At 45.8% G+C, this 25,715-nt stretch overlaps 1 protein-coding gene across 7 annotated transcripts in view; it reads right to left on the bottom strand.

Annotated features, from left to right (window-relative positions):
* L3MBTL3 (L3MBTL histone methyl-lysine binding protein 3) overlaps nucleotides 1-25,715 on the bottom strand; it is a 120,953-nt gene that overhangs the window by 2,881 nt on the left and 92,357 nt on the right. For all 7 annotated transcript variants that reach the window (XM_038526761.1, XM_038526767.1, XM_038526763.1 and 4 more), the window contains 3 exons: nucleotides 14,707-14,786; nucleotides 2,996-3,165; nucleotides 2,644-2,706 (listed from right to left, as the gene is read on the bottom strand). In XM_038526761.1, coding sequence (XP_038382689.1) covers nucleotides 2,644-2,706; nucleotides 2,996-3,165; nucleotides 14,707-14,786 — 313 coding nt within the window. The remainder of the gene's footprint in view (nucleotides 1-2,643; nucleotides 2,707-2,995; nucleotides 3,166-14,706; nucleotides 14,787-25,715) is intronic.

Raw genomic sequence — 25,715 nt, 5'->3', positions numbered from 1 at the left:
CAAGGTTACACGAGGAAGGAAAGGTCACCCTGAGGCCACTATAGCTCACACAGGCTGCTCCAGCGTGCGGCCACACCGGCACGCCGCGTTGGAAGGAAGGAAGCTTAATTTGAGAAAATTCTAAGAACAGCGATCACTGCAAGGTAATAACGGGCTTGTTTTTTGTCGTTGTTGTTATTTTGTTTTTTGCTTTTGTAACGTATATGAACTGGTCTAACTCCAGAGATGACGTATCTTGCTAAAGGCCCAAATCTCCGAAGGAGGATTTGGAGCTTGGGGTCCTGGCCTTGTATCTCATTGCTCTTTGCACCGTGCACCCTGGTTCCTTCCCCAGGGTTGTAGCTCTGCAGATCACAGGGCCATGCCGTTTGGGAGTCTTCCTCAGAGGGTAAAGGTGCGAGCATGCTCACTCAACAAAGGCTTATTAGACGTTTATCCTATTCCAGACACTCTTCTTGGGGCTGGGCACACAGCAGAGGCTACAACAGATACAGGCAAAAACAAGCAAGGGAGGCAACCAGAACTCCTTGTGAGGTTCACATCCTAGAAGCGGAAGACTGACTGCAAGCAGAACATACAAGAGAGAAGCAAATTAATCAGTAATGAGGTGACATTAATACATTGTACAAGGTGATTGGTGCTCGCACTGAGGACACAGCTCGGTGGGGATGACGGGGCACAGGGGCAAGGATGGATAACTGGGAAGGAGCCGCCCCTGAGAAGAGGGACTGCACCACGTGACCATGCGGAGGAAGAGCCAGGTGTGCCCGGACAATCGAAGAACAGCAAGGGGGCCAGCGTGTGGAAGGGAGGACACAGAGGTCAGGAGGTTCCCACCTCTCTGGAGGGCACGGGGCATTGGACCGCAGGCCCGGGAGGGCTTCTGCTTTCATCCTGACTTACTACTGGAGCGCTACGGATGGAACGCTGACACGACTGCACCTCTCTGGCAGGATGACTCCGGCGAGGCTGGGAAGAGGTCACGGATCGTGGGGGAGCAAAGACAGAAAGAGGGAGACTGGTGAGGAGGCTGCAGCAGTAGCCCTGGTGGGAGAGGACGGCGGCTCAGACCCGAGCGCGGGTGCTGCTGGTGCAGCAGGGAAACAGCCCGAATCCCTACACGTCTTTAAAGTACACTCAATAGGCTCTTCAACAGATTAGACGTGGAGTGTGTTGGAGGGAAGCCAAGCGTGGCTCGCAGAACAGCCATCCTGACACCCGTACGGGGCCTCCTAGAGATGTCACTAGACGTTAGTTGGGCGGGTTTCATGCTTTGCTTCCAGACCTTAAAACCGACACCTGCTAAGCCTGGGAGACATGACTTCCACAAGAATTTAGAGGACGAAGGAATAAAGGGACGAAGCTGTGACTGGTACAGGTGGACCGCGAGCTCACAGGGAGGACGCCGAGGGTACCGGTGCCTGAGGAACATCTCCAGACACAAGACACCACGGAGAGAAAACGCGGTCCGGGAGACAACATAGTTGAATTTGGAATTTTGAATATGAAGATCTTACTAAAAGTAAGTAACAGGGCAAATCCACATGGGTGGTCCGGCTATGAACACGACCAAAAGCACAATCTACAAAATGGATGTAGCATGTGTTTATCTCTAAAAACATCTTATCATTTCTCATGGGTAATGACGACACGACTTCTTTCCAAAGCCAGGACGGCGGCTGCTGGGGGGCGTCTGGATCTGCTCAGCGACTGAAAATCAGGTGAGCCTTGTCCGCGAAGACGCTGGGACTTTAGGAGTCACGAGACTCTCACTCTGAGTAACCAGTGATAGGTCAGCGGAGAAGGGGAAGGGAACCTTCTTCTTTTGAACAAGGATCCGAAACAAGGACGCGGAACGTCAGGCCTTCGCGGGTCTTAAAGGGCACCCGGCCGGGGCACGGCGGCGCCTCATGGGGAAAGGCCGTCCAGGCCCGGCGCTCGGCTTCGTGGGCGCCAACGACACCCCCGCGGGGCTCTGGGCTGGCCGGGCCTCGAGGCGACGCGGTGGCCGGGGCGCCGGGACCCAAGGGCCTCGTGAGGAGGCGCTGGCGGGCCCAGGGCTTCTGTAGGGCCGGTGACAGGTGCCCCCGCGTCCTCAGGCCAGGTTACCCGCAGGAGCCGTAGGGCCGATTCCCCCTGCCCTGAGGAGCCGACCCGGGTGTCAGACCCGCAGGGCTCTCCAGCGACAGCGGTAGTGCTGATGACGATGTTCAGTGACTTTAATCTTGGCGCTGGTAACGTGGCGTTTGAAAGTGAAATAAAGGGAGCTAATTCCACACTACTAAAATAAAGCGTTGCTGGCTCCTATGGGCTACGCACCCGCACGCTGGTAAGGAGGGCGCGTGACCGGCTGCACACGGGCCGGACCCGCAACCCCAGCATCACGGCCTGGGCCGACACCGGGAGTTGGATCCCTGGCCACCGGGTCACCCGGGCCCCACCCACCCCACATTAAAAAAAAAAAGCGTCTAGGCCCCGGCTGTGGAACATCGTAGGATGGTGCGGACGTGTCCAGGGCGTCGGATCTTGTATGAAAACACCTTTACGCGAACGACCAAGGCTGCCTCTGGGACTAGGCGCACAGCGAGCCCGCCTCCCCCCCAAGCCCTGCCAGGCCGTCCCGGAGGGCCGCGGGCCACTTACTTCATCTTTAAACACCTTTCCGTGCTCTTCACACCCGGGTAAGCTCTGTATGAATTCTGACACCTGTCGAAAGTCAGATAAGAATTCCAGTTTCAGAAAAAAGTCGGAACCTAAGTGCTACAGGCCCAGAACACTCAAGCTACAGGTTTCAGCTGCTTCTCTCTGAGCAGTTCCCCGTCTTCCAGGAAACTAGGCCCCCTGCCCGCCCCCGTCCCCTCATCCCTGTCCCCCCATCCCTGTCCCCCTGTGCCCCCATCCCCATACCCCCATCCTCATCCCCCATCCCCGTCCCCCCATCCCCACCCCCCCTGCCCCTGAAGCCAGGCTCTCTCCCCGTGCAGGGCAGACGTACCTCGTCGGTGCTCCACTTGGAGACCTTACTGGCGGGAATCCCGGCCACGGTGGGGAGCAGTTTGCTCTGCTGCTCCCAGCGCAGCGGCAGGCACGGGATCGGGGACTTGAAGGACAGAAAGACGGCTGATCGACGCTGCGCCTGCTGTGCGCTCGGCTCCTCCCGGGCACCTGGTGACGCAAACACCGGATGCCGTCACTGTCACTGGCTGAGAGGCAGCAGCGGCAGCAGAGCCCCCACCGTGTGTCCCCGACTCCTACCCGCCCCCCTCTACCCACGAAGGAAATGCTGCTCCTGGTGCGCACGGCCTCCGCCCTGGTCCTGGAGGTGACCGGCCATGCTGCTGGCCCCATGGCGACACCTCCTCCCCTCATCGCAGCCCTGCCTCCTTCCAGCCCCCCCTCGCCCACCGCACTTCCTGGGCAGCACCCGAGCCTCTGCGCCCGCTCAGGGTATGGAGCCCTTGCAGCGACACCAGGCGGCGGGCAGGCCCATGCTCCGTCACTCCTGTACCTGTGCATGTCACAATCACAGCCACAGCCTTCCGTGCACCTGCCGGGCCTTCTGCACCCAAACCTATTTAACTGCTGTCCTCCCCCAAATAGCCAATTTTTAGCAAATGATTTTACGTCACTGGGACTCATTTGTCGACGATCCTCTCCTTAAGGTCCTCTAGGACGTAAACCCTTTCTGGAAACTACCTCCTCAAAGCCACCAGAAGAAAGGCCCCCCCCTGCACTGATGCCCCTCCACTCCCAGGCCCGCTCACTGCTCCGGTGATCCTTTGAGTCTGGGCTTTCGTGATCTCCGAGAAAATTTTAAGCTACTTTGTATCTCTAAAAATATTTTAGGGGATCCCTGGGTGGCTCAGTGGTTTAGCGCCTGCCTTTGGCCCAGGGCGTGATCCTGGAGTCCCTGGGCCTGCATGGGCTCCCCGCATGGGGCCTGCCTCTCCCTCTGCCTGTGTCTCTGCCTCTCTCTCTGTGTGTCTCTCATGAATAAATAAATACAATCTTAAAAAATAAAATAAAATAAAATAAAAATATTTTATGGGGTTTTTTTGTTGTTGTTTTTTTAAAAGTTAAAAATTGCTTTTTTTATTCCTGGTATCACTACCGCAATTTACAGGGCAAAATGCCTGATGTAATGAAAAGATAAAGACAAAGCTATAGGAACGTCCACCCACGGATGCTACGCTGCATTAACCAAGAGCTGCACCTTCTGCAAACCGTGGCTGCGACGGTCCCGAACAAGGGTTCCTGTTGAGGCCGCAGTAACTTTTCTGACTATGGGTCATCGTCCCTCCTGTGGCGGATTTTTACAGTTCCTCTAATGCGTTCGGGGCGACCGCCTCAAAGTAACCTGCTTCTTTCCTGACAACCCCTCGCTCTCTCTCCTGATAAGAACTGCAGCCCTTTCCTTCTGAATTTTTTTTAGAACCTTCTGCTACCATATCCACCTCCAGATCCACCACCACCACCACCACCACCAGAGGGACTGCCCGAGCTTCTTCCACCAAAACTGCCCCCCTTCGTGGGTCCATAATTTGATGGCTGTTGTCCACTGTAATTTCCAAGATCTTTATAGTTCCCACCACCTCCAAAATTTCCTCCTTCAGCGTAACCATCATATCCCTCCACCAGCACCTCCGCATCCGTGGTTTCCATATCCTGCTCCACCACTACCAGAGCCTCCTCTACTGCTATAACCAGGACCACCACTATAGATGCCTCCGTCCCCTCCAAAATACTGTACCCACCATCACCTCCTCCATAACTACCTCTGCTGCCACCACCTCCACCACCATAGCCTCCTCTTCCACCAACGTTTCCACCACGGCCAACATTGTCCACCACCTCCCAAGTTTCCTCCACGACCCATGAAGTTGCCAGATCCACCTCCGTCCGCGACCTCTTTGTGACCCAGCAGACCGCATCTCTTGCTTAGCAAGGGCCTTTTTCACCTCACAACTATGCCCATTAATAGTGTGGTATTTCCGAACAACAATTTTATCAACTGTCTCATGATCATCAAAAGTCACAAAAGCAAATCCTCTCTTTCTTCCACTCTGCCTGTCTTCTGTAACTCCTATGGTTTCAATTTTGCCATGCTTTTTAAAGTAGTCTCTCAAATTATATTCTTCTGTGTCTTCTTTAGTATCAACAAACATTTTCTTCACTGTTAGATGGGCACCAGGCTTTATAGAACCCTCCCTAGAAACGTTCTCTTGGGTTCCACCACACGCCATCAAGCTTGTGTGGCTGGCACACATTGCTGCATGCACCCCTTCAACTCAAGAGTAAGTCACAAAACCCAAACCCCTGGAACATTGGGGGCCTCTCATTACCACACAACCTGTAAGTGTGCCCCACTTTTAAAAATGTTCTCTTAAACTATCATCCGTAGTTTCAAAGCTCAAACCACCAATAAACAGTCTTCTCAACTGCTCTGGTTCCTTTGGATCATGGCCCTCCATTTTGAGACCGGACTCACCTCTTCCAACTCGAGTTCAATATGGGACCCAAGGTTTTTTTTTTTCTCTTTAAAGAGTTAAGATTCACAGAAAAGTGGACAAATCATTAAATGTCCAGCTCAAAGAATTCTCACAAAGTGAACACACCCACAGACCCAACACTGGGATCTAGAGACAACATGGCAGCACTCCCAGCCCTCTAATCGCACCCCGGCCGGCCAGGGCGACCCCTTCCTGACCTCCAGCACCACAGGGTCTTTACAGCCTGCTTCTGACTTACATTTCAATGAAAACCTTGGTGTTTGGCTTTTCTCACTCAACAGCACGTGTGTGGGATTCCTCCGCATTGCTTGCTCTTGCAGGTGTAGCTCACTTGCTCGTTGCTGTATGGTTCTTCACTGTTCTGGATATTCCACAATTAATTTGGAATGAAGGGGACATTTGCTGCCCCCAACCGTGTTCCTAAGAACATTCTTGCACACGCCCTTTCTTGAGCTCATGGATGTGTTCTGTTGTGTATACAGACCGTGGAGGGGATATGAGGTTGCAGAGTGTGTGGATATCCAGCAACAGCAGATCCTGCCAGTTTTCCAAAACAGTTGTGCAATATGCACCCAGTAATAGTGTAAGAGTATTATAAATGCTTTATAGCCTCATAACATGTGCTGTTGTCTATCTTTTTAATTTCAGCCATGTTGGTGAATTTGCTGTGGTATCACATTGTGCTCAGGATTGTCTCTGTCCGGTGACTAATGAAGTGGACAACCTTTTACCGTGCTCAACTGGCCATGTGGGAACCTCTTTTGTGAAATACTTATGTTTTATGCCCATTTTTTTCCATTTGGTCATCTCGCCCTTTTCCTACTGATTTGTAGAAGTCATCTAGATACACTGTGGACAGGAATTCTTTGTTGGAAATAGGTATTATTAATATTTCCCAGTCTTGACTTCCTTTTTACTCTCTTAATACAGTCTTTTGGCAAACAGCTCTTAATTGTGATAAAGTTGAACTTACTTTTTTTCTTTTAAGGTTAGTGCCTTGTCTACTGAAGAAATTTTTGCTTATCCCAAGGTCCTAAAGTTAGTCTTCTCTGCTTTCCCCTAAGTACTTGATGTTTTACCCTCACAATCCATCTGAAATTTATTTTTGTATGGTGGGAGGTAAGAATCGACATTCCTGATGTTTTTTCCCACATGAATTCCTAATTCCCCGAACATGATTTATTGAAAAGGCCACTTTTTCCCCACTTGACTACGATGCCAGCTTTAACATGAATATAAACATGATTCTCCATTCTGTTCCCCTGGTCTCTTTACACCAACCTACAGGTTTTAATTACTATCACTTTGTAAGTGTCCTGACGTCTGTGGTCTAGTTCTTCAAGATTGCCTTGGCTAGCCTTAACTCTTTGCATTTCCATATAAAATTTAGAATCAGTTTGTTAAAAAACGCTAGGATTTAGATGGAGATTACTGCTGAGTATACATCAATTTGGTTCTGAGAAATGACATCCTCACAACATCCAGTCTTACAAGCCAAGAACAAGGGATATGGCTCCATTTCTTTGGGATGGCTTCACTATTTCCCTTTAATCTTTTGTCATTTTCATGCAGAGGTCTCACACATCTTTTGTTAAATTTATTCCTATGTACCCAAAGTTTTCTGCTGCTACTATAAATGACATAGTTTCTTAAAAAAATATTTTCTACTGTTCTATTGTGGTTCTTTAATAACTTCTCTTAAGCTAGCCTAATCTGAATTTTGCTCTGAATATTAGACAGTAACTTAGAAGTAACTATTAGAAAAAAATATCTATTTTATTGGAGCTAACATGCACTGGTCCTGGCTCTACCTGAGTGAGCTCATACAGAAAAATCTATCTGTTCCACATGAAACATTTCAACTCTTCGAATATTTTTTAAAAATCCATCATGGTGCCTCTTTCCCCATTTCATTCAGTGAATATCATATAACTGGTTATAAGGTTTCAGGCCCTCATCCTGTTTTTTTTTTTTTTTTCCTCATCCTGTTTTACTTGATATCTGTTATGAGCCAAATGTATAAACCTGTAGCAGTTTGTTTGTATTCTTTTATTCTTTTTAAATTCCCATAGAGTTCAAGATGTTTTTGTTTAGCATAAATATGGAGTAACTTAAAAAAACACTCCTTAATCTCAGATATTTCCAAGAGTTTAGCAATTATTTGAAATATAATATTTGTAAATCTTTCATGAGGCAGGCTAATATGAAATGGTGAGATTTCCAGCTCCACAGGAGTGTGAAACCATACAGCCTACTTTATGGCTCGTACCCTGATTTCTTGCCACAAAAGTGCCAGTCTTGTATAATAAACCTACCACTTTGGACAACTGTTTCTGTTTTATTAACATTTGCCAGTGTTCCCTGCTTCACCTTGGTTCCATTCTATTTCCTGCTAAAGCTGTCTTATTCAGCTCATTTCTAACATTGCTACATCGTTATTCTTTAGAAAAACAACTGAGCCATTCTAAAGAAATGACTAAAAACCCTAAAGCTTCCATATTTCTGGACATGTGCCTTCTACATGTCTTTGAAGCTGATGCTATAAACAGGCCAAGACATATACACCATTCTAAAACTAATATGAACTTCACATCTTTCACTTATGACTTTCCTTCCTTTTGCTGATTCTCTCGTGCCAATTGATGGATGTCCTGGGGCCCAATGGCGTTTACTGATAAATGGGGCAAATGTAGTGTCTCCCAGCCACAGAACATCCCCTTTGGAAAATAATAGCGTGTCAGCTATGATCCCAATCCAAAAATACAGAGAAAAACAACTTCACTTGAGTGAATGTGTATCTGAGTCCTTGAACTGCACAGAAATGTGACTCCAGGTTTTTATTTTAACATGTGGTCAAACTAAAATAAAATGCTCAAGTAGCTGGCTCAGTGCCAAGGGTAAGGAATATAGGTTTGAATGTGTACAATGTGCTTCATAAAACAAAGCCTTTGTTCGGGAAGACATTGCTGCCACCTTCTTTTTATTAGGGTCATTCTTAACTGCCGTCCCCTCAAACTATCTATCTACATGAAAAATAACACTTTTATGGGATTTTTCTCTATGTTTTGAAATTCCCTGAAATGAAAATTTACCAAAGACCTTTCCCTCTCCCCTCTGGTTTCCGGTTTGGTGCTTCCACGGCTCATTGGGGCTACTCACACAACTATCCGGGGATGATTTCCAAGCCTAGTTCTTACTGATCCTTGCAAAAGTAAAATATGATTAAGAAACTTTATACTTTGCAGACTTCCTTGAAATGAAGTTCAATAATTAATAATGAAGTAATCCCAAGTAGAAACCTGTAAATGCGAATTTGCCCACTATGATTGTCAATTCTGGTTGAGAGCACAGGTATTAAAATTCTTGATTTGGCTTAAGGTAGGAAAAAGTGAAGTGGGAGATCTACCCTTGTAAGAAGACATTTCTGATAAAGGTGACCCTGAAAGAAATATCCTCCGTTTCACACAGAATCAAGACAATAAATCTTCAGTATAGGGAAGATCATCTAAATCAAGCATGAAGTCTTCTAGTTCAAAGAGACATCCTCACCACCATGGAGCACCACCAGGAAGCACCTGCTTCCTGTGGGACCATTCCATTAAGACCCAGTAGAACCACTGCATGGTACAATGACCACCCAGGGCAAGTCCTAGAGAAGAAAAAGAAGTACTCACTCTCCACTACTTTCACACTTGGATCTCATTCTGACGGGGGTTCCTATTTCCAAGTCTGAAAATACTAAAGCAATAAAAGCCAACTGTTACCACTGACCTCTTGTCTGACATGCCTATGCCTTTAAGCCAGTGACAGACGTGAGACCAAATTCTCCAACTGCCTTGTTTCATTTTAGTTTCCAAACAGTGCTAGGAGGCAACCATCCCTAAGGTGAGGAAACCGAAGTCTGACATGCCCAAAGCCACACGTGAGACTGGGGCAGCATCACACCGTGACCCTGGATCTTTGGCCTCCTACAGAGTAGAGGGTCATGGTCTCTCTCTCTCTCTCTCTGTTCTCTCATGAATAAATAAAATCTTAGAAAAAAAAAAAAAAAAAAAAAGAGGGTGAGCCTGAGAGTCTGATAAACGTGGATTCAAATTTCTGCTCCGCCACTGACTAGCTCTAGTATCTTGGTGAAATCAAGATAACAAGATTGTTGTCAGGATCACATGATATTTTTAAGATGCTTATCCCAGGGTCTGACATATAGTAAAGACTCAGCAAATGAGGGAAATTATTTCTAATTTTTAAAAATATTTTATTTATTTATTCATGATTGACACAGAGAGAGAAGGAGTGAGGGAGGGAGAGAGAGAGAGAGAGAGGCAGAGACACAGGCAGAGGGAGAAGCAGGCTCCATGCAGGGAGCCTGACATGGGACTGGATCCCGGGTCTCCAGGATCACACCCTGGGCCAAAGGTAGGTGCTAAACTGCTGAGCCACCCAGGGATCTCCATAAATTATTTCTAATTTTGAAAGAAAGGCATATCACTGAGAGTATACTGGATATGGAAATCAAAAATGAAAAGGAGTCAATACCTTTTCAATACCTTTCCAATATGCTCTTAATGTAAAAAGAACAAGGACAGAAGAAATGGAATACATCTGTCAACCAAAAAAAAAAAAAAAGAAAAATGTTTTAATGGAGTTACTAATGGCTGACTAAATATAAAAAGATGAACAATAACAGTGATTGGGTAAGATAAATGAATCACAGCATCAAGGAATGGAGATAAAATTAGCTTCAAGATACTTAACTCAGGCTGAAAGATACTCGAGGATCATTTCAAGGTTAACAACCAAGAAAATAAAAAAATAAACCACCCCACAATTGCTATGGAGGCAAAAAAGCAAGCTTGATTTTTCAAGTGAAAATCTAGCACGTTACAGAATAGAATTCAATTCTTGCTGCACATCAGCTGCCCATGAGAAAGCATGCTTGCAGGAGAGAAAACAAAATTATACCTTTCCCAGGAGTACAAGAGTTTAAACTTGAAGGCCAACTTATAGAATCCTTAATTAATAGGCTCCCCTACAATGATAGGAATCAGTTATTTTATTTTTCAGGTAAAAAAGATAGAAGTTGTTGTCATTAAAAAAAAAAAAAAAAAAAAAAAAAGGAAGAAGAAGGAAGGAGAAAAAGTAATAAATCATATTCAGTAGTCCCCAAAGGTCAAATTCAGTTGCATGGAGAGAATCATAAAAAAAAAAAAAAAAAAGGCTCATAATTATACATATTGCATGGAATTAACTTGAATTAACTAAAGAAACAGAGGAAGAGGGAGAGGCTTTTTTTCAGGAGGAAGTTTTGTTTTTAAATACTGATCTGATCCATGACTCCAAGCAAAATGGTTCTCATGGACCTACTAGAGTCTTAAATCCTACTGGCATTTTAAAGAAAGTTTAAATGCAAAGAAGGGTGGCTTCTTTGCAGTCTCCTCTACCCTAAATAATATACAAACTGCAAGGGGCTTTCTCGTCTACCTTCCCAGCCCCCCAAGCCAGGCTAGATTTGCGAAGGGCTCCTTCCACCCCTGGGTGGATGTTACTGTGAATGATCACTGGTGAGCATTTACCAGGCTCAAGGATGCAGACCTAGAGTGGAGTCTCTCTACCTGGACTCCAAGCTCAGGTTAGCAGACCCAAATGGGACTGTTGGGGCATAAGTGTTCTTCACAAAGACCCGGGAAAAATCCTTGAATGCAGAAATGTTAAAATAGAAAACAGTCACCATGGGGCCTCTGATGAAAAGTTCTACAAAACATCAGAAGAGGAGCACTGATTTATCGACAGAAGAATTTCATGGTTTTAGTGAGGCCCGAGGGGGCAGGATCTCTAGAAAACAAAAACACGCTGTGAAAGAGAACAAGCCAACGTAGGAAAGTGAAGGGAAATAAAAATCACGGCTGTGAAAGTTCAAGGCAGTCAGTAGTAGACTTGACACAGCAAGAAGCTGAGGAAGATATTTCAGCTTGAGGTATATGCCTAGAACATCAAAAATATATAAAAATTGTTAAAATACTAAAATACTGGAGTGCCTGAGAGGCTCAGTTGGTTAAGAGTTTGACTCTTGATTTGGGCGCAGGTCATGATCTCGGGGTTATGACACTGAGTCCGCATGGGGCTCTAAGCTACGCGTAGAGCCTGTGTAAAGATTCGTTCTTTCCCTTTCCCTCTGCCCCTCACCTGCATGCTTGTTCTCTTTTTCTCTCCGAAGAAGAAGAAGAAGAAGAAGAAGAAGAAGAAGAAGAAGAAGAAGAAGAAGAAGAAGAAGAAGAAAAAGAAAGCTAAAATACTTCCATGTTGGTTGGTATGATGATGCCCCCTACATCCCGCTCCCACCCTCCCCAAGGCAGCCAGGCCCTTACTGGACTTCCATAAGGTCCGACAATTAAAAGTAATTCTTGGCATAGCAGAGAGCTTCCAAAACTCTCCTTCAGCACTAAGACCAGTGTTGATTTTGTCTTGTGCAAGGTTGGATGCCAAACCCATTGTTAAATATTTTGAATATAAACATAATCCCTTGGCTCTAACTCAAGAATAATAAGTATTACCAGTCATCAAGAGAACAGAGCATAAGTAATAAATTATAACTGAAAGAGGTTTCCTGGGTTTAAAGACCAGTTGACAATCATAGCATGATTGAAATTAGTTTTATGAAATTTTATTTATTTTTAAAGATTTTATTTATTTATTTGAGAGAGGGAGAGAGAAAGAGAGAGATCGCATGCATGCACCTGTGCATGCACATGTAAGGAGGCAGGAGCAGAGGGAGAGAAAGGAGGAGACTTCCCTTTGAGGAGGGAGTCAGACTTGGGGCTCGATCCCAGAACCCTGGGATCATGACCTGAGCTGAAGACAGACACTTAACCTACTGAGCCTCCCAGGTGCCCTGTTTTATGAAAGTTTTATATAAAATGTTTCCAAACTTTGATAATGAAGGAAACTTATCAAATTCATTTTAAGAGGCTAAAAATGGATGAGATATTAATAGTCAAGTCTCACAAACATATGTGCAAAAATTCTCAGAGCAACTTATTTTGTGAGGCTCTCTCTCACTGATAAAAAATAAGACTGTAAATAATATATGGATACTGAACTATAGGTTTTGTAGGTGTGAACAATAATTAAGAGTCATATATGAATCCTAATTATGTTTCTGGAGAGAATAAAACAGAAAAACTCAGGCAATTCAAATTGAGACCAACAGGACAAAAATAAAAGATGAAGAACACCGTGCATATATGTTAATCAAGCCAAATTCTCTATTAAGAGAATAATAATTGTCCAGATCATTTCCAGAAAAAAATGATCAAAATCTGCTCAGCAAATCAAATAAAAGGTTAAATGAATCACTAAGTTCGGAAGAGACTGAAAAGTTGGGCAAATTATTACTCCCTCCAAAAGTTCAGAGTCTAGAGGATTCTATTCTGAATCTGTCTGAATTCTCAAGGATGAGACAATCTCACGCAACACACACTTATTCCACAATCCTACTATTCTACTACTACCGCCCCCGGCTAACCCTTCAGCCACTGATGCGACCACATGACTACATTAATTTCACACAGGAGGCAACTGAGGCACAGAGCCGGCTGCAGAGCTGCAGAGCTGGAAGGGGTGGGGCCCTGGTGGGAACAAAGGCTGTGATCCTAACTACCATTCACAAGGAAAGCCCCAACCTTTGTCTAGGAATCCAGGACACCTGGATGACAACACTGTCAGAAAGTAAATGCTTTTTTCTTTCTTTCTAAATGGCCAGAAACATTTAAAATAATCAAACGCTTGCATGGCACTTCCTAGGAGCCAGGCTCCCTCTGAAACAACTTAGAAATGCACTTAATCGCCATGACAACCTGGGAAGGAGTTGCCCTCATTCTTTTGGGGAAGGAGCAGGAGCCCTGAGAGGTGTTCCGTGCAGTGTCCAGAATCACACACCTAGCAGGTGGCAGAGAAGGGATTCAAACCCTGGCCACCGCAGGGCTCAAATGCGGCATCGCACTAATAGAACACGAGAGGACGTAAGACAGCAGGGAATGTAGCCGTTGACATAATCACAAATTATTGCTTTCTAGAAATCAGATACGGAAATCAATGCATCGCTCATGGACTAGGTCACTGCAGGAAGTCATTAGGTGCCAATCTCAAATCTTATATAATAACCTAAGGCAAAAAAAAAACACATGAAAAAGCAAAGTGTCCACGGACAATCATTAAAGTCACAAGCAGGCTAACAATTTCTCATAAAAAATAGTAATTATGTGTGAATTACAAATATAATATATACTATGATTAACAGTCATTATGACTTCATTACATAGTTAGGCTTGTAGTGTCTTTTTAGCAAAAATGTCAGACAAGTTACTTCTCCAACACAACTTAAAACATTTCTCCCAAGGATTTTCTCTTCGTTCTGTGGTCTTAGACTAAGTCCTTATTAATTCCATTTGGATTTCAATACACGTGCTGAGGTGAGTTTTGAACATATGAAGCAAATGACATCATCAATACCAAAGAAAACATATCCCCAGAACCACATAGAATGTTACCCAAACCTTACTTACATATGATACTGCACAGATATGTGAAAGAGACTGTAAATACAGGTCACAGATGAATCCATATCATTATGGATTATATACTACAGTTGACCCTAGAACATTGCAGGGGTTATGGGCACAGACCCCTGTACAGTCAAAAATCTGGGTAGAACTTTTTTTTTTTAATCTGTGTAACTTTTGATTCCCCCCGAATGTAACTACCAATAGCCTATGGTTGACCAGAAGCCTTAGCAATAACCTAACCAGTTGATTAACAGATTTTATAAGTTATATGTATCAAATACTACATTCTTCAATAACGTAAGCTAGGGAAAAGAAAACGTCATTAAGAAAATCATAAATAAGAGAAAATGTAGAAGAGAACTTTAAGAAAATCATAAAGAAGAGAACTATACTGTATTTATCAGGGAAAAAAATAAATCTGTGTTGTGAGTGGACCCGCACAGTTCAAGTCCCCGCTGTTCAAGGTCAACTGTATATTTACCCTGAACAGTAAACTTTGATAGCCTGTGATAAAGGAATAAACCAACTAAATGAAGTTTATCTTTAATATAGGAGGGCTGCTATATTCTAGTCAAGTTCTGATTGCTGAGTATTAACAGTAACGTCCATCAATAATATGAGATTATTATGGCTACCTCTGGCTTCATGCGACGTCCTCATTTCGCTTTCTGTTCTCTCTTCAAAGTCTTCTTTGATGTCATCAGCATGCTGGTCCCTGAGAAAAACGGGTGTTTCAGTGTTTTGTAATAGATGCACGTTAACGGGTGGGTCAGCACTGCATCTCAGCAACTGCTGTATGTAAGTGATAGATCACGGAATCCTACTCCTGAAACTAGTATTATACTGTTTGCTAATTAACCGGAATTTAAATAAAAACATGGAATACTAAACCAAAAAAAACAAAATAAAAGCATGAGACCACTAAGATGTCGGAAAGGATTTTCAGTTCTACTAAGAAGCAACTCCTATTAATAACATCTATTAATACCCATTTTCATCATTACCAATTTTCATTTACAGTTCAGAAAGGAGATTTTTTTTAAAAGCTAAGAATGGTATTAAGGGGAACTCTTCTGGCAAATATAAGTATTGAATAACTTGACTTTAAACTGGGACATGTATTTATGAAGAATTTTACTTGGTTCCGTACTAAATTTAAGGTAAGAGCATATTTTCAAAGTCTAGACCATTTAATCAAGTAGCATATATATGACACTCAGTCCTGGGATTTGGGGTTGAGCCTGAGATTGGCCCAGAAGAATCCAACTCAATTCTAGGAAGCTTTTCCTGGCTTAATCAGGTCAAATGTGTAGGCTGAACTGATTCCAACTCTTTTTGACCAGGAATGACCTGATGCTAATCTAAACATGCCAAAAATGCTCTAAACTGGGATGGAATCATTGCAATCTTAATTTAGAGCTTTGCCCTTAAGTCAGGGACAAAAATGGTGCTAAAGGGAACCAAGCACAGACTAATTATATTTTCTTTAAAGCTAAATTCCAAATATCTAAAAATTTTTCAACCTAATTTTTCCATTTCCAGAGTTCCAAATACATTCCACTCTCCAATTTCCCGGGACCATCCAGGCCATGGTACCTGCCTTACACCCTTCAATGCTTTGTAATATTCTGTGTTTTTGATGTCCTGTTGTTTCTTATGGGTTATTACCTTTATAAACATACCCTGGGTTCCTTAAAGATCCAGATTATACTTCTACTGGTAAGTTTTAAGAAAAAGGCAAATACGTTTGAAACCAAATACCGCAACAACATATAAAGTTGTACAGTCCTAATTACAAAGGCACTAATTTATTCTGCATTTGAATGATGATAACTGAACACAACCACGCTAGCGCATAAGCATGCCATGAATACATGCTCAGTACTTTTTAGACCATTTCCAGGGACACATGTGAAATTTCACTGAGATCAGAGCTCTCTGGCCAAGTCCATACTAAAAACAACCTACAACACAAATGCTGAAGAAAACTTGCTTATTTGAGAACGAGGACGAATCATTTTTTATACAAAAAAAAACATACCTTTTCCCAAGAATAATCAATTAAATGACTATGGAAGCTCTTATTCCATTAAAAGTGGGGAGACAGAAGTATAGGAAAAAAGTAAGAATATTGCTGATAATTGGAGGAAACACATTAATTGAAAACTGTGTTCTCCGTAAAAACTGTGCTAAATTTGTAATTTTGGTAATTACAACATGCCAAAATCAGCTTATGTGATCTTCTGGATTTATTTTATATTAAATTCTTTGAGCCTGCAAATCTATCCCAGTAAGTATCGCGACCACTGAAAAAGGTTGTTTGGGGATGACTATCTTAATATTTATTAGAAAAAAAAATCATATAGTACAGTGGTATAACTTAAAACTGGCATTTCTCAGAGTCAAAAAAAATTTCCCAATTAGTTATTGCAGATTTCCTAAAAGCTTTAATGAATGATTGAAGGGGTGGTGGTGGTGGGGCGGGGAGACAAAGTAAGATCAAGGACTAAAATTAAGTCTCAGAACTTTCTAAATATTTACATTTTCATGATCAGAATTGTCCACTGATAACAGTTTTACATTTTTGTGGTCTTAATGAAGCACAGCATTCCTTTACAGTAAATTTTATTAAAATAAAAGTATAAGACTTAAGTAAGAGGAAAGTTCTATTTCATATGCCCAAATACAATGCCCTGATTTATTTTATGAAATGTAAGACAAGGACCATTTTCTATGAGAGAATGGAGACAGAGAAAAGAAAATAAGACCTCTGACCCAAAAAGTTTCTTCATGCCTGTATCTGTCATAATCCATCCCCAAAGAAGCAAAGTTCAGTTTCCATTTTCCCTACTTGGACTCATGATATTACACTGAACCCATTTAACTTGGGAATATATAAACATGAAAAAAAAAAGGAATATATAAACATGAGTATTTACCTTCATGTCACACTATCCAAGTAAAGGACTCTAGAAGAAATGTTTATCGAATGTTTTATTTCCAATTAAAATATTGATTCTGCTAATAACTTAAAATTAAAAGTGACTAATGGGGGTTCTACGTGATATTTCGTTCAGCTAGCAAGTGGGAGGGCTGGAGCAGTGGGCTCATCTGAGTGGTCTATTAGAACAAGCACCATGAACTAGATGGATGAACAGAACCACGAAGTCACGAAGTGAGCATCCTAAGCAAGCACGCCCAGTATCCTAACTAAGCACACCCAGAAACGTGGGAGCAGTTAATAGTAAGAAAAGTCACAAGAGCATATTGCGCACCGAAGGCTGGCTGAGACCTTCAGATCCAGCATTTCACAACAATCGCTGGAAGAAGGTCCTACTATCAGCCGCTGCAATGCAAAGAGGTCAATGCCAAGTCTGTAGGGCAGGTGTAGCACCAGGCCCTACTGACACCAAAGTCCATGATTACATCCGACCATTACGTAGTTTTCGCCCTTGCACTCCTTCAGAAGACAGCATACCCGTCTTCTCCTGACAAGGTCAGGCGGGGGGAATTAGACTCCTTCTTGCTTGCTTTGTGTTTTATTTAAAACAAAACCTGGTTTCTCAATTGGGCAACCAAAATTTCCCTCTCCTGGGAGGTGCGGCGGTTCACCGCCAATTCTGACCCAAGAGGCGCCGTGATGGCTTTTTTCCTCTGCGCAAACACCAAATCCTTGACGTAGGCCGCCAGTTTCCTGAGCACCAAGTCACTGCAGCTGCACAGGCCTTCCCTTTCCATCAGCCTCGGGGCCAAACTCGGCGGTGACTTCACCAAGCCCTCGGGAACATGGGACCAGAGACGCTTCTTGAACAGGCTCTCGTTAAAAAAAAAAGAACCAAAAATATTTTCACGCTCTGCAATTTTGCTCTGCATAAAGTCTCCTCTACTTTCTTTCTCCTCTCAGTCAACACTTTCCAACAATGTCACTGAGGAATGAGGCGCCAGCTGGCCGGGTGGGGATGGGCAGGGGGCTAAGGGATCAGGACCCAAGTGGGCTGCAAGGATGGTCTCGGGGAGTGAACTGACCTTGTTCCAACCTCAGCTCTGCTACTTAGTTCTAAATGATCTTTAGCGAGTGACTTAACCCCCCCACTTTGCAGCTGCATCATCTGTAAAACAAGGATAATAAATCCTTTTCCTCACGGGCACTTCGAGGACTCCGTAAAATAAGGACTAGGACGTGCTGCACGCAGCCAGACATACAAGCAGGAGCGTGATCCATGGCAGCCTCTACGATTGAAGAACTACTTCTATTTCGGAATAAAACCATCCACAGTCACCTGTTTCCTTTCAGGTCTTAAAATACTTTTTGGAGTCAAAGTTAGGAGCCAGACTGCAGCCGAACCCAGGTCTGCTACTGAGGAGCTGTGTGACCTGTGACCGAGAGGGGCTCTCCACTTCTGGGTGGGGGATGTAGTAAGAGCAGCACCCACCCCACGTGAGCTGTGAAGATTGAGTGGGCTGACGTAGGTAAAAACACCCAGAAAAGTACCTGGAATACAGAGATTTCCCTTGAGATTTTAGAATTTTCAAAAACCAATTTATTTCAACTTTTTCTTTTTTTTAGCTTGAATTTAAATATAATCATAGCTAAGATCTTACTCAAGAATACTCCTTGGGCTTGTAATTAAGATAGTGGAATCCACTCAAGTGCAAAAAATGTGCTCTTTATGAGTCAGCATCCTCTTTTTCTCTGTAATTAACTACCATGCTTTAGAAGCCTTACTATCTAAGCCTAAATACGCTTGGTAGTAATTATTAGCAAAACAAACATCAGAAGGGTAAATTCCTAGTAACAGGGTGCATTTGAATGCAAACAGCTATAGTTCTTCAAGTCTGTTTTTCATTTAAAAACAATCCCTAGCCATTTATGCTTCAATCCGTCCCCAGTCTGTTAAAAACTGTATTGAAAAAAAAAAAAAAAAAGTGAAACAATTACTTTGCTTCAATTCAGGGATTTCAGCCAACTCTCTAAATCCAGCATGAGTTTGGTTTGGCTCCTGGCTTGAAATAACCCTACCTTCTCTCTCCAGCGGAGCTTATTCTGGCCTCACGGGGGTTTCGTGAGAGCTCAAAAGTACCTGTGCCCCCCCAGCAACAAGAGGTGACACAATGAACGGAGTGAGGGCTGCAAAAACACGAAGGGATTTCTGTTTTGAACATGAAAAGGAGGTTTCTGTGCATGCATGACCCCAGCAATTTTTTTTTTCTTAAATTTCTGGGCTGAGGTTACTCACTGGGAAAAAAAAAATCAGAGAAAGAGAATCTCAGGGTTTATACTTTAGAGGAATTATGAAAGAGTACTCGAACTGTCTGCAAATGCCTTCTACGAACGAAGAGGAGGGTGTGCTTGCACAGCTTCCGTACGAAGAGGTCACCATCTTCAAAGGGACACAGAAAAGATGGCAAATAAAAACCAGTGGGATTTAAACTTTTATGTCTACGGCTAACATCTGAATAGAGTCTCTGAAGGTTTATCTGTTTATTGTATAGGGAGAGAGGATAGAACGTGAGAGACAGCCAGTGGGGGGCGGGGGGGCAGGGGGAGAGAAGCAGGCCCTGACCTGATGACCCCAAGATCAGGATCTGGGCTGACGTAGAGAGCCGGAGCCTGAACTGCCCGAGCCTGGGGTTTTAATAGCACTTTCAGAAACACGGCCTCAGAGGTACATACGGTTTACTATTTATTTGATGATTAAAAATAAGACACTGGGGAATCCCTGGGTGGCTCAGTGGTTTGGCACCTGCCTCGGGCCCAGGGCCTGATCCTGGAGACCTGGGATCCAGTCCCACATCGGGCTCCTGGCATGGAGCCTGCTTCTCCCTCTGCCTGTGTCTCTGCCTCTCTCTCTCTCTCTGTGTCTTTCATGAATAAATAAAATGTTAAAAAAATTTAAGTTAAATTAAAAAATAAAAATAAGACAGTGACTGGTAAGCCTATTCAATTATAACTCAGGCATAAGGAACATATGCTAATGAAGGCAAGTGATACATACGGTGAGTCAACACCGTGGATATTATCAGATTCCAAGGAAAAACCCTCCGGGAAAGCTAATGCAGCAATTGCTTCGTAGATGCCTTTGGGACCTGTCAAGCCCTTACCCACTCCCGTCCGCCCTGGGGAGCAAGGATCATGCGCGACAAGAAGAGCAAGACTGCGTCCCTCTGTGTCGTCAGAGGACAGTGAGCAGATGTCAGTGCTGTTCCACTATGTGTGACAGAGTCACCGTGCGAGACGGGGTGGGAGGGTGGCTGCGACACCCTGGGGCGACAGGCTCCGTCCTCCTCCTTGCACCGGGATGCTCCTCTGCGCGCACAAGCGGCCGCGCGGAGCTGCCTGTGGTTCCGGCAGCGGACAGCGGGGTGGACGGGCTTTAGGGGGCAGGTAACGCCTGCGCCCCCAGAATGACCTGCTCCGCCTGCCAGCCCTAGGGCCCAGGCTCGGGGAGCCTCCTACAGCACCGCCAAGGTCCTCGCTCGAGTTCCCAATTCGCGTCTCTGACCTTTTAGAATTTGCGGCTCTAAGCAGGTGGGATTCTAGTGGATCCTGCAGCTCTGCAAAGTAGAGGGGCTTTCCCCTGCTTGCAGGTCCCTAGCTACGTGAGCTTGTTTTCCTGCGTTTCCTAGAGCCTTCCTCAGCTGCAGACTGGCTCTCGGTGCAGCCTGGCAAAGGGGATTCATCCTAGAAACACGTGTAGGATGGTTCAGAGCTGCAATTCCTACAACCGTTCTGGGTGACTCGCAGCACAAATGCCCGCCCTACGACTTGAGGAGCCACTTGAAGGGCCTACAGTGAACCGGAGAGACTGAACTTTTTCTTTTTCTTTTTTCTTTTTTCTTTTTTTGAGACTGAACTTTTTCGTTGGATTTAGCTTAATCACAGCCCTCGGCCCCGCAAGGTCACACTAGCATTGAGCAGACGCCTGACACGTGCCTCACCGGGTTCCTGCGGTTGTGTCTAAGGCCCAACAACACGGAGCTTCCAACGTGCCACGATTTTTAACAGAGGTAGCCCCTAATTTAGAAACACAATTACAAGCAGCTGTAGAATAGATTTCCCGGGAAGAAGCCTCCGTGGGGCAGACGCCGACGCTCTCCATTTGGTGACCCGTCGTGGTACTGCAGAGAAGGGCCTTTATATCCAGGAATAATTCCTAAAGCCTAACCCAGAGATCACGGGCATCCGTCTCCTGGGGGTGCTTGTTAAAAATGAACTGGGAACAGGGGCCCCTGGGGGGCTCAGCAGTTGGGCGCCTGCGTACGGCCCAGGGCGTGACCCCGGGGCCCGGGATCGAGTCCCACATGGGGCTCCCTGCATCGAGCCTGCTTCTCCCTCGGCCTGTGTCTCTCCTCCCTCTGGGTCTCTCATGGATACATTTAAAAAAGGGAAAAAAGAACTGGGACGCACCTTACGTTTCCTGCGTCAGTATCTCTGGAGATGGTGCTTTGAAAGCTGCATCTTAACAAACACCTGATGGCTCTGATGCAACACAGAGTTCGAGACCCAGGTTTCCCCAAGATCTAGAGACGCAGGCCTGCAGGCGGGGAGGGCGCGCAGAGCCGTGGGGCTGCCAGGCCGGGAGCCCCGCGCAGAGACAGCTGCTCTCCCCGTGAGCAAAGTGTATTCTCCTTGGAAACACGGGGCGCAGCACAGATGCCCCATTGCGGCTGGGGAACCAAGGACGCCCCCCACCCCCCACCCCCAGGTCCACGTGTGCCGTGGTTCCTGCGGCTCCTCCGAGGCCCGGGCCCCCACCTGACGAGCACCCAGCCCACCTGCTCCCGGGCCTGGACGCCCCGCCCTCCCGCCCGGCTCCTGTGGGGCCATGCTCTGCGTGGGGGCGGGACTAAAGCTCCAGGGTCTGGGGAGGGTGCCAGGGCCAGAGGGGACCCCCCTTCTCCCTCAGTAGGTGCCGCGGGGCGTGGCGCGACCACGTGGAGAGCGGGCGTCTCAGCAGCACACGAGGTCACCCCCACTGCCCGTCTCCTCTGAAGGCCGCGGGCCGTCACCCCGCAACCCGTGCCCCAGCGCTCGGTGCACCTGTTACCTCAGGGCCATGGAGGACGCGGCCCCCGCCGTGTGGAGCCCCTGCCAGGCCCAACTCAGGACGCGTGCAACGGATGGAAGGCCCGCGAGCTCGGAGAGGAAGAAGCGGCCCTGGGGGACCGATGGTGCCTGAGGCCGGGGGAAGGGGGACTGCCGCGGACCGAGGGGCTGCAGCGGGGCTGACCAGGAGCCTAGACCTTGCTGGCCGGGCCCACCATAGGGCCTTTTGGCTGCAGGACGAACGGAAGTCGGCGCCAGTCCCAAGCAGGGAGACCCACCCGCACCCCCAAGTGCTCCAGTGCGGACGCTGAGGCCCCAGCCTGGGGGTGCTGCTGGGCTGGCCCGGGCCCCCGCCTAGAGCCTAGGGAGGTCCCTGGGGATCCAAGGCCATGCCCAGGAGCCAGGGCTGTGCACACAGGCTGCCCTAGGCCCGGCCAAGCAGATGGCTCGGAGCCAGTGGGAGAGGAGGACACGCCTGTGGCCCCGTCGCACCGACCTGGTCCCGTGGCGGCGGCCGGAGCAGAGCAGTGCCCGCTAGTCCTACCCAGGGACCCCCGGCACCTGAGAGCCACTGTGCACGGGGCGGGAGGCAGGGGGCACCGCGTGCCTCTAGACAGGCAGGCGGTACTAACCAGCCCCCAGACAGCTGCCCGGGTGCCCCGGCCCAGCGGCCCTGCCCCCCCACTTCCTCGCCCCGCCCGTGCCGTCCTCATCCCCCCCAGGCACCCCCACAGTTCAGCCTTCCTCTCTGACTCCACCTCTGGGGTTACAAACAGTCTCTTACTGTGCCGAAGAGCAGTAAAACAAAACACCTACCCAGTAGAGTCTGGCCACCAAATTCAGTAAATCATGACAAGGGATGCAGAGAAAATGCGTTAAAATCCGGATGCGAAGTCTCATCCACGTATGCAATGACTACGGGATAAGAGGAGAAGCCAAGACCTGGTATTGCAAGAACCGCCTGGAACGCGGAATTGGAGTTTCACGTGGGAGCAGCACGGAAGTGGGCAGCCTTCCTTTGCTCCGCCGGAATAAGAGGATGCTGTGCATGGGGATCCCTGGGGGGCGCAGCGGTTGAGCACCTGCCTTCAGCCCAGGGCCTGATCCTGGGGTCCCAGGATGGAGTCCCGCGTCGGGCTCCCTGCATGGAGCCTCCTTCTCCCTCTGCCTGGGTCTCCGCCTCTCTCTCTCTCTCTCTGTCTCTCATGAATAAATAAAATCTTAAAAAAAAAAAATTGAGAGGACGCCGTGCAACAAGCAACCCATTCCTCTTGCCATGTCAACACAAGCTGACGTTTACTGGGGGCTTATTATGAGTCCCTGCTCTCGGGGCTTTGCACAGCTCATGACTTCATTCTTCGGTCGGGCTAAAGAAACCAACAGTCCCAATATTTTATATTTACTTACGAGATGAAAAAAATATTGCATGTTTCAGATTCACTCACAGCAGAAAAGCCGGCCGAAGCTGACCCTGTTAATTCTACCTCAAATCAACCGTCCGCAGGCCGTACGTAAGATACACTTTTTCATTAACAACCTTTTTTTTATTTGTTCACGTTTATGATGTGGCCACCTCATGATCCTTTATATCTAAATTACCCCGTGCCACTGCAATTGCTCTGAGCACCAGCGCCTGCCTGCAGTAGGGGAAAAAAATCATCGGAAGCCAGTTTTCAAGAATTTTAAAGAATTAAAAAAATTTTGAAGAGTAAATAAAGCCGTGTTGTTTTGAAACATACTGTTTTTCCAAGTACGCCTAAGGAAGCATTTAGGCTGGCAGGTCAAAATGTCTGCAGTCATGTCTTAAAAATACTTTAGTGTAAAAATCACAGCGAGAAAAAAAATCTGGGTCAAAAGTGTTCACCTTAAAAACTGAGGGGTCATTTTCATCATCTCACTCATGTTTCCTTCGCATGTAACTAATCAAATGTTTCAGGTTACTGCTAGTTATGGGGGGAAAAAAAAGTAAAAAATAGTAAATCTGGTAAAAGGAAGACAAGAAGAAATCTAAATGGGTCTCTAAAAGCATGAATAATGGGACACTCATTCACCCACTGAAAGATCACTCGAAGAGATTAACCTGAATACCAAGAAGTGTAAATATCCACTCAAAGTAACGGCAGGTCAGCATTCACGGACTCAGAAGTCGGTGTGGGCTAAAAATCTACGACACACAAAGCTATTTAGAGATGAAAGTGTGTGATAGGTTATACAGAAAACTAAAAATGCCCGTGGTAAAAAAAAAAAAAAAATGCCTGTGGTTGTTCCCTAAATCCCAGTGATTTCACGAAAAACCATGACTACACCTCGGAGAAGACAGGTCACTGGAATGGTCAAATCCATCACAATTTTTTTTTTTTTCCCCACAGATTTTGAATTGAGGAAGACCCCAGGACATCATCCCAAGGAGATTGTGCTGTGAGCAAACGCTGGCCCTAGGAATCTGGCCTGGAGCCCGGATGGTGAGTAGAAAGCCTGCGAGATAGACCTGCGGGCTCTTCGGAGTATCCTGTTGATATTTTAAACAGTATCTTGGCTTCTGAAATCTAAACGCTAGGTCGCCTTACCACCTGCTGAGTCCGAGTCAATGGACTCTGTATCTGTAATTATTACTGTATGAGCTAGTACTCGATTTATCTGGAGTTTCCTCACGTGGCACAACCTCATTCTGGAGGGCTGGGTTGGGTAAAACGAAGTTATGTTAAATCGGTCATAGTTTTTAAAGGTCAAAAAAAAAATCATCCTCTTGTGGTTAATAATTAAAGAAGTTACAGTTCACCCGATCCATAGGGTACAATTGTTTTTCTAGAAGGATACTGACACCTGAAATGTCATTATTACTCCAACAGCATTGCTATGAACTTAGAATCGGATTTATTAATTTAAACACCCACCCGGCTCTCTATAAGAGTGGAAGTTGTAAGGTATTTAAATAGAGAACTGTGTTGCCTTAGGTTTGAAAATACTTCCATGAAAGGGAGGCCCGGGCGGGTAAGTCGGCTGAGCTTCTGACTCCTGGTTTCAGCGTGGGTCATGGTCCTGGGGTCACGGGATCCCCCCGGAGGTGGGCTGCATGCCCAGTGGAGGGGATTCACCCTTCCTCTGCTCTTCCCCCTGTTTGAGCGCACGTGCATGTGCGCTCGCTCACTCTCAAATGAATAAATAAATCTTAAATAAATAAAAGAAACTCCCAAAACCTAAGCACGAAGGAACATGTTTCCGCTAACCCGCTCTTCCTTTCAGGAGTATTCTCAGTTAATGACCTTTTACTGAAAGATCAAACAACATCTAGTCCCTTATTTGATAATCCACTGAGCTTAAAACATTCTGGCTCATCTCAACGAGTGAAATCAGAACTAGAGGACTGAGCTTATATCGTTGACCCTTGAACAACATGGGTTTGAACCAAGCAGGTCCACTTATGCATTGATTTCTTTTTTTTTTAAAGTAGACGTACACTATCGAAAATGTACTCTCTTCTTTAGGATTTTCTTGACTTTTTTTTTTCTCTAGGCTACTTCATTGCAAGAATGCCGCATACAACACCCATAACATGCAGAGTATGTGTTAGTCAACTGTCTATGTTATGTGCAACGC

The sequence above is a fragment of the Canis lupus genome, chromosome 1 (genome assembly GCF_011100685.1).
Source record: "Canis lupus familiaris isolate Mischka breed German Shepherd chromosome 1, alternate assembly UU_Cfam_GSD_1.0, whole genome shotgun sequence".
NCBI lineage: Eukaryota > Metazoa > Chordata > Mammalia > Carnivora > Canidae > Canis > Canis lupus.
Note: the sequence above shows the minus strand (reverse complement) of the source record. Positions and strands in the feature narration are given on the sequence as shown.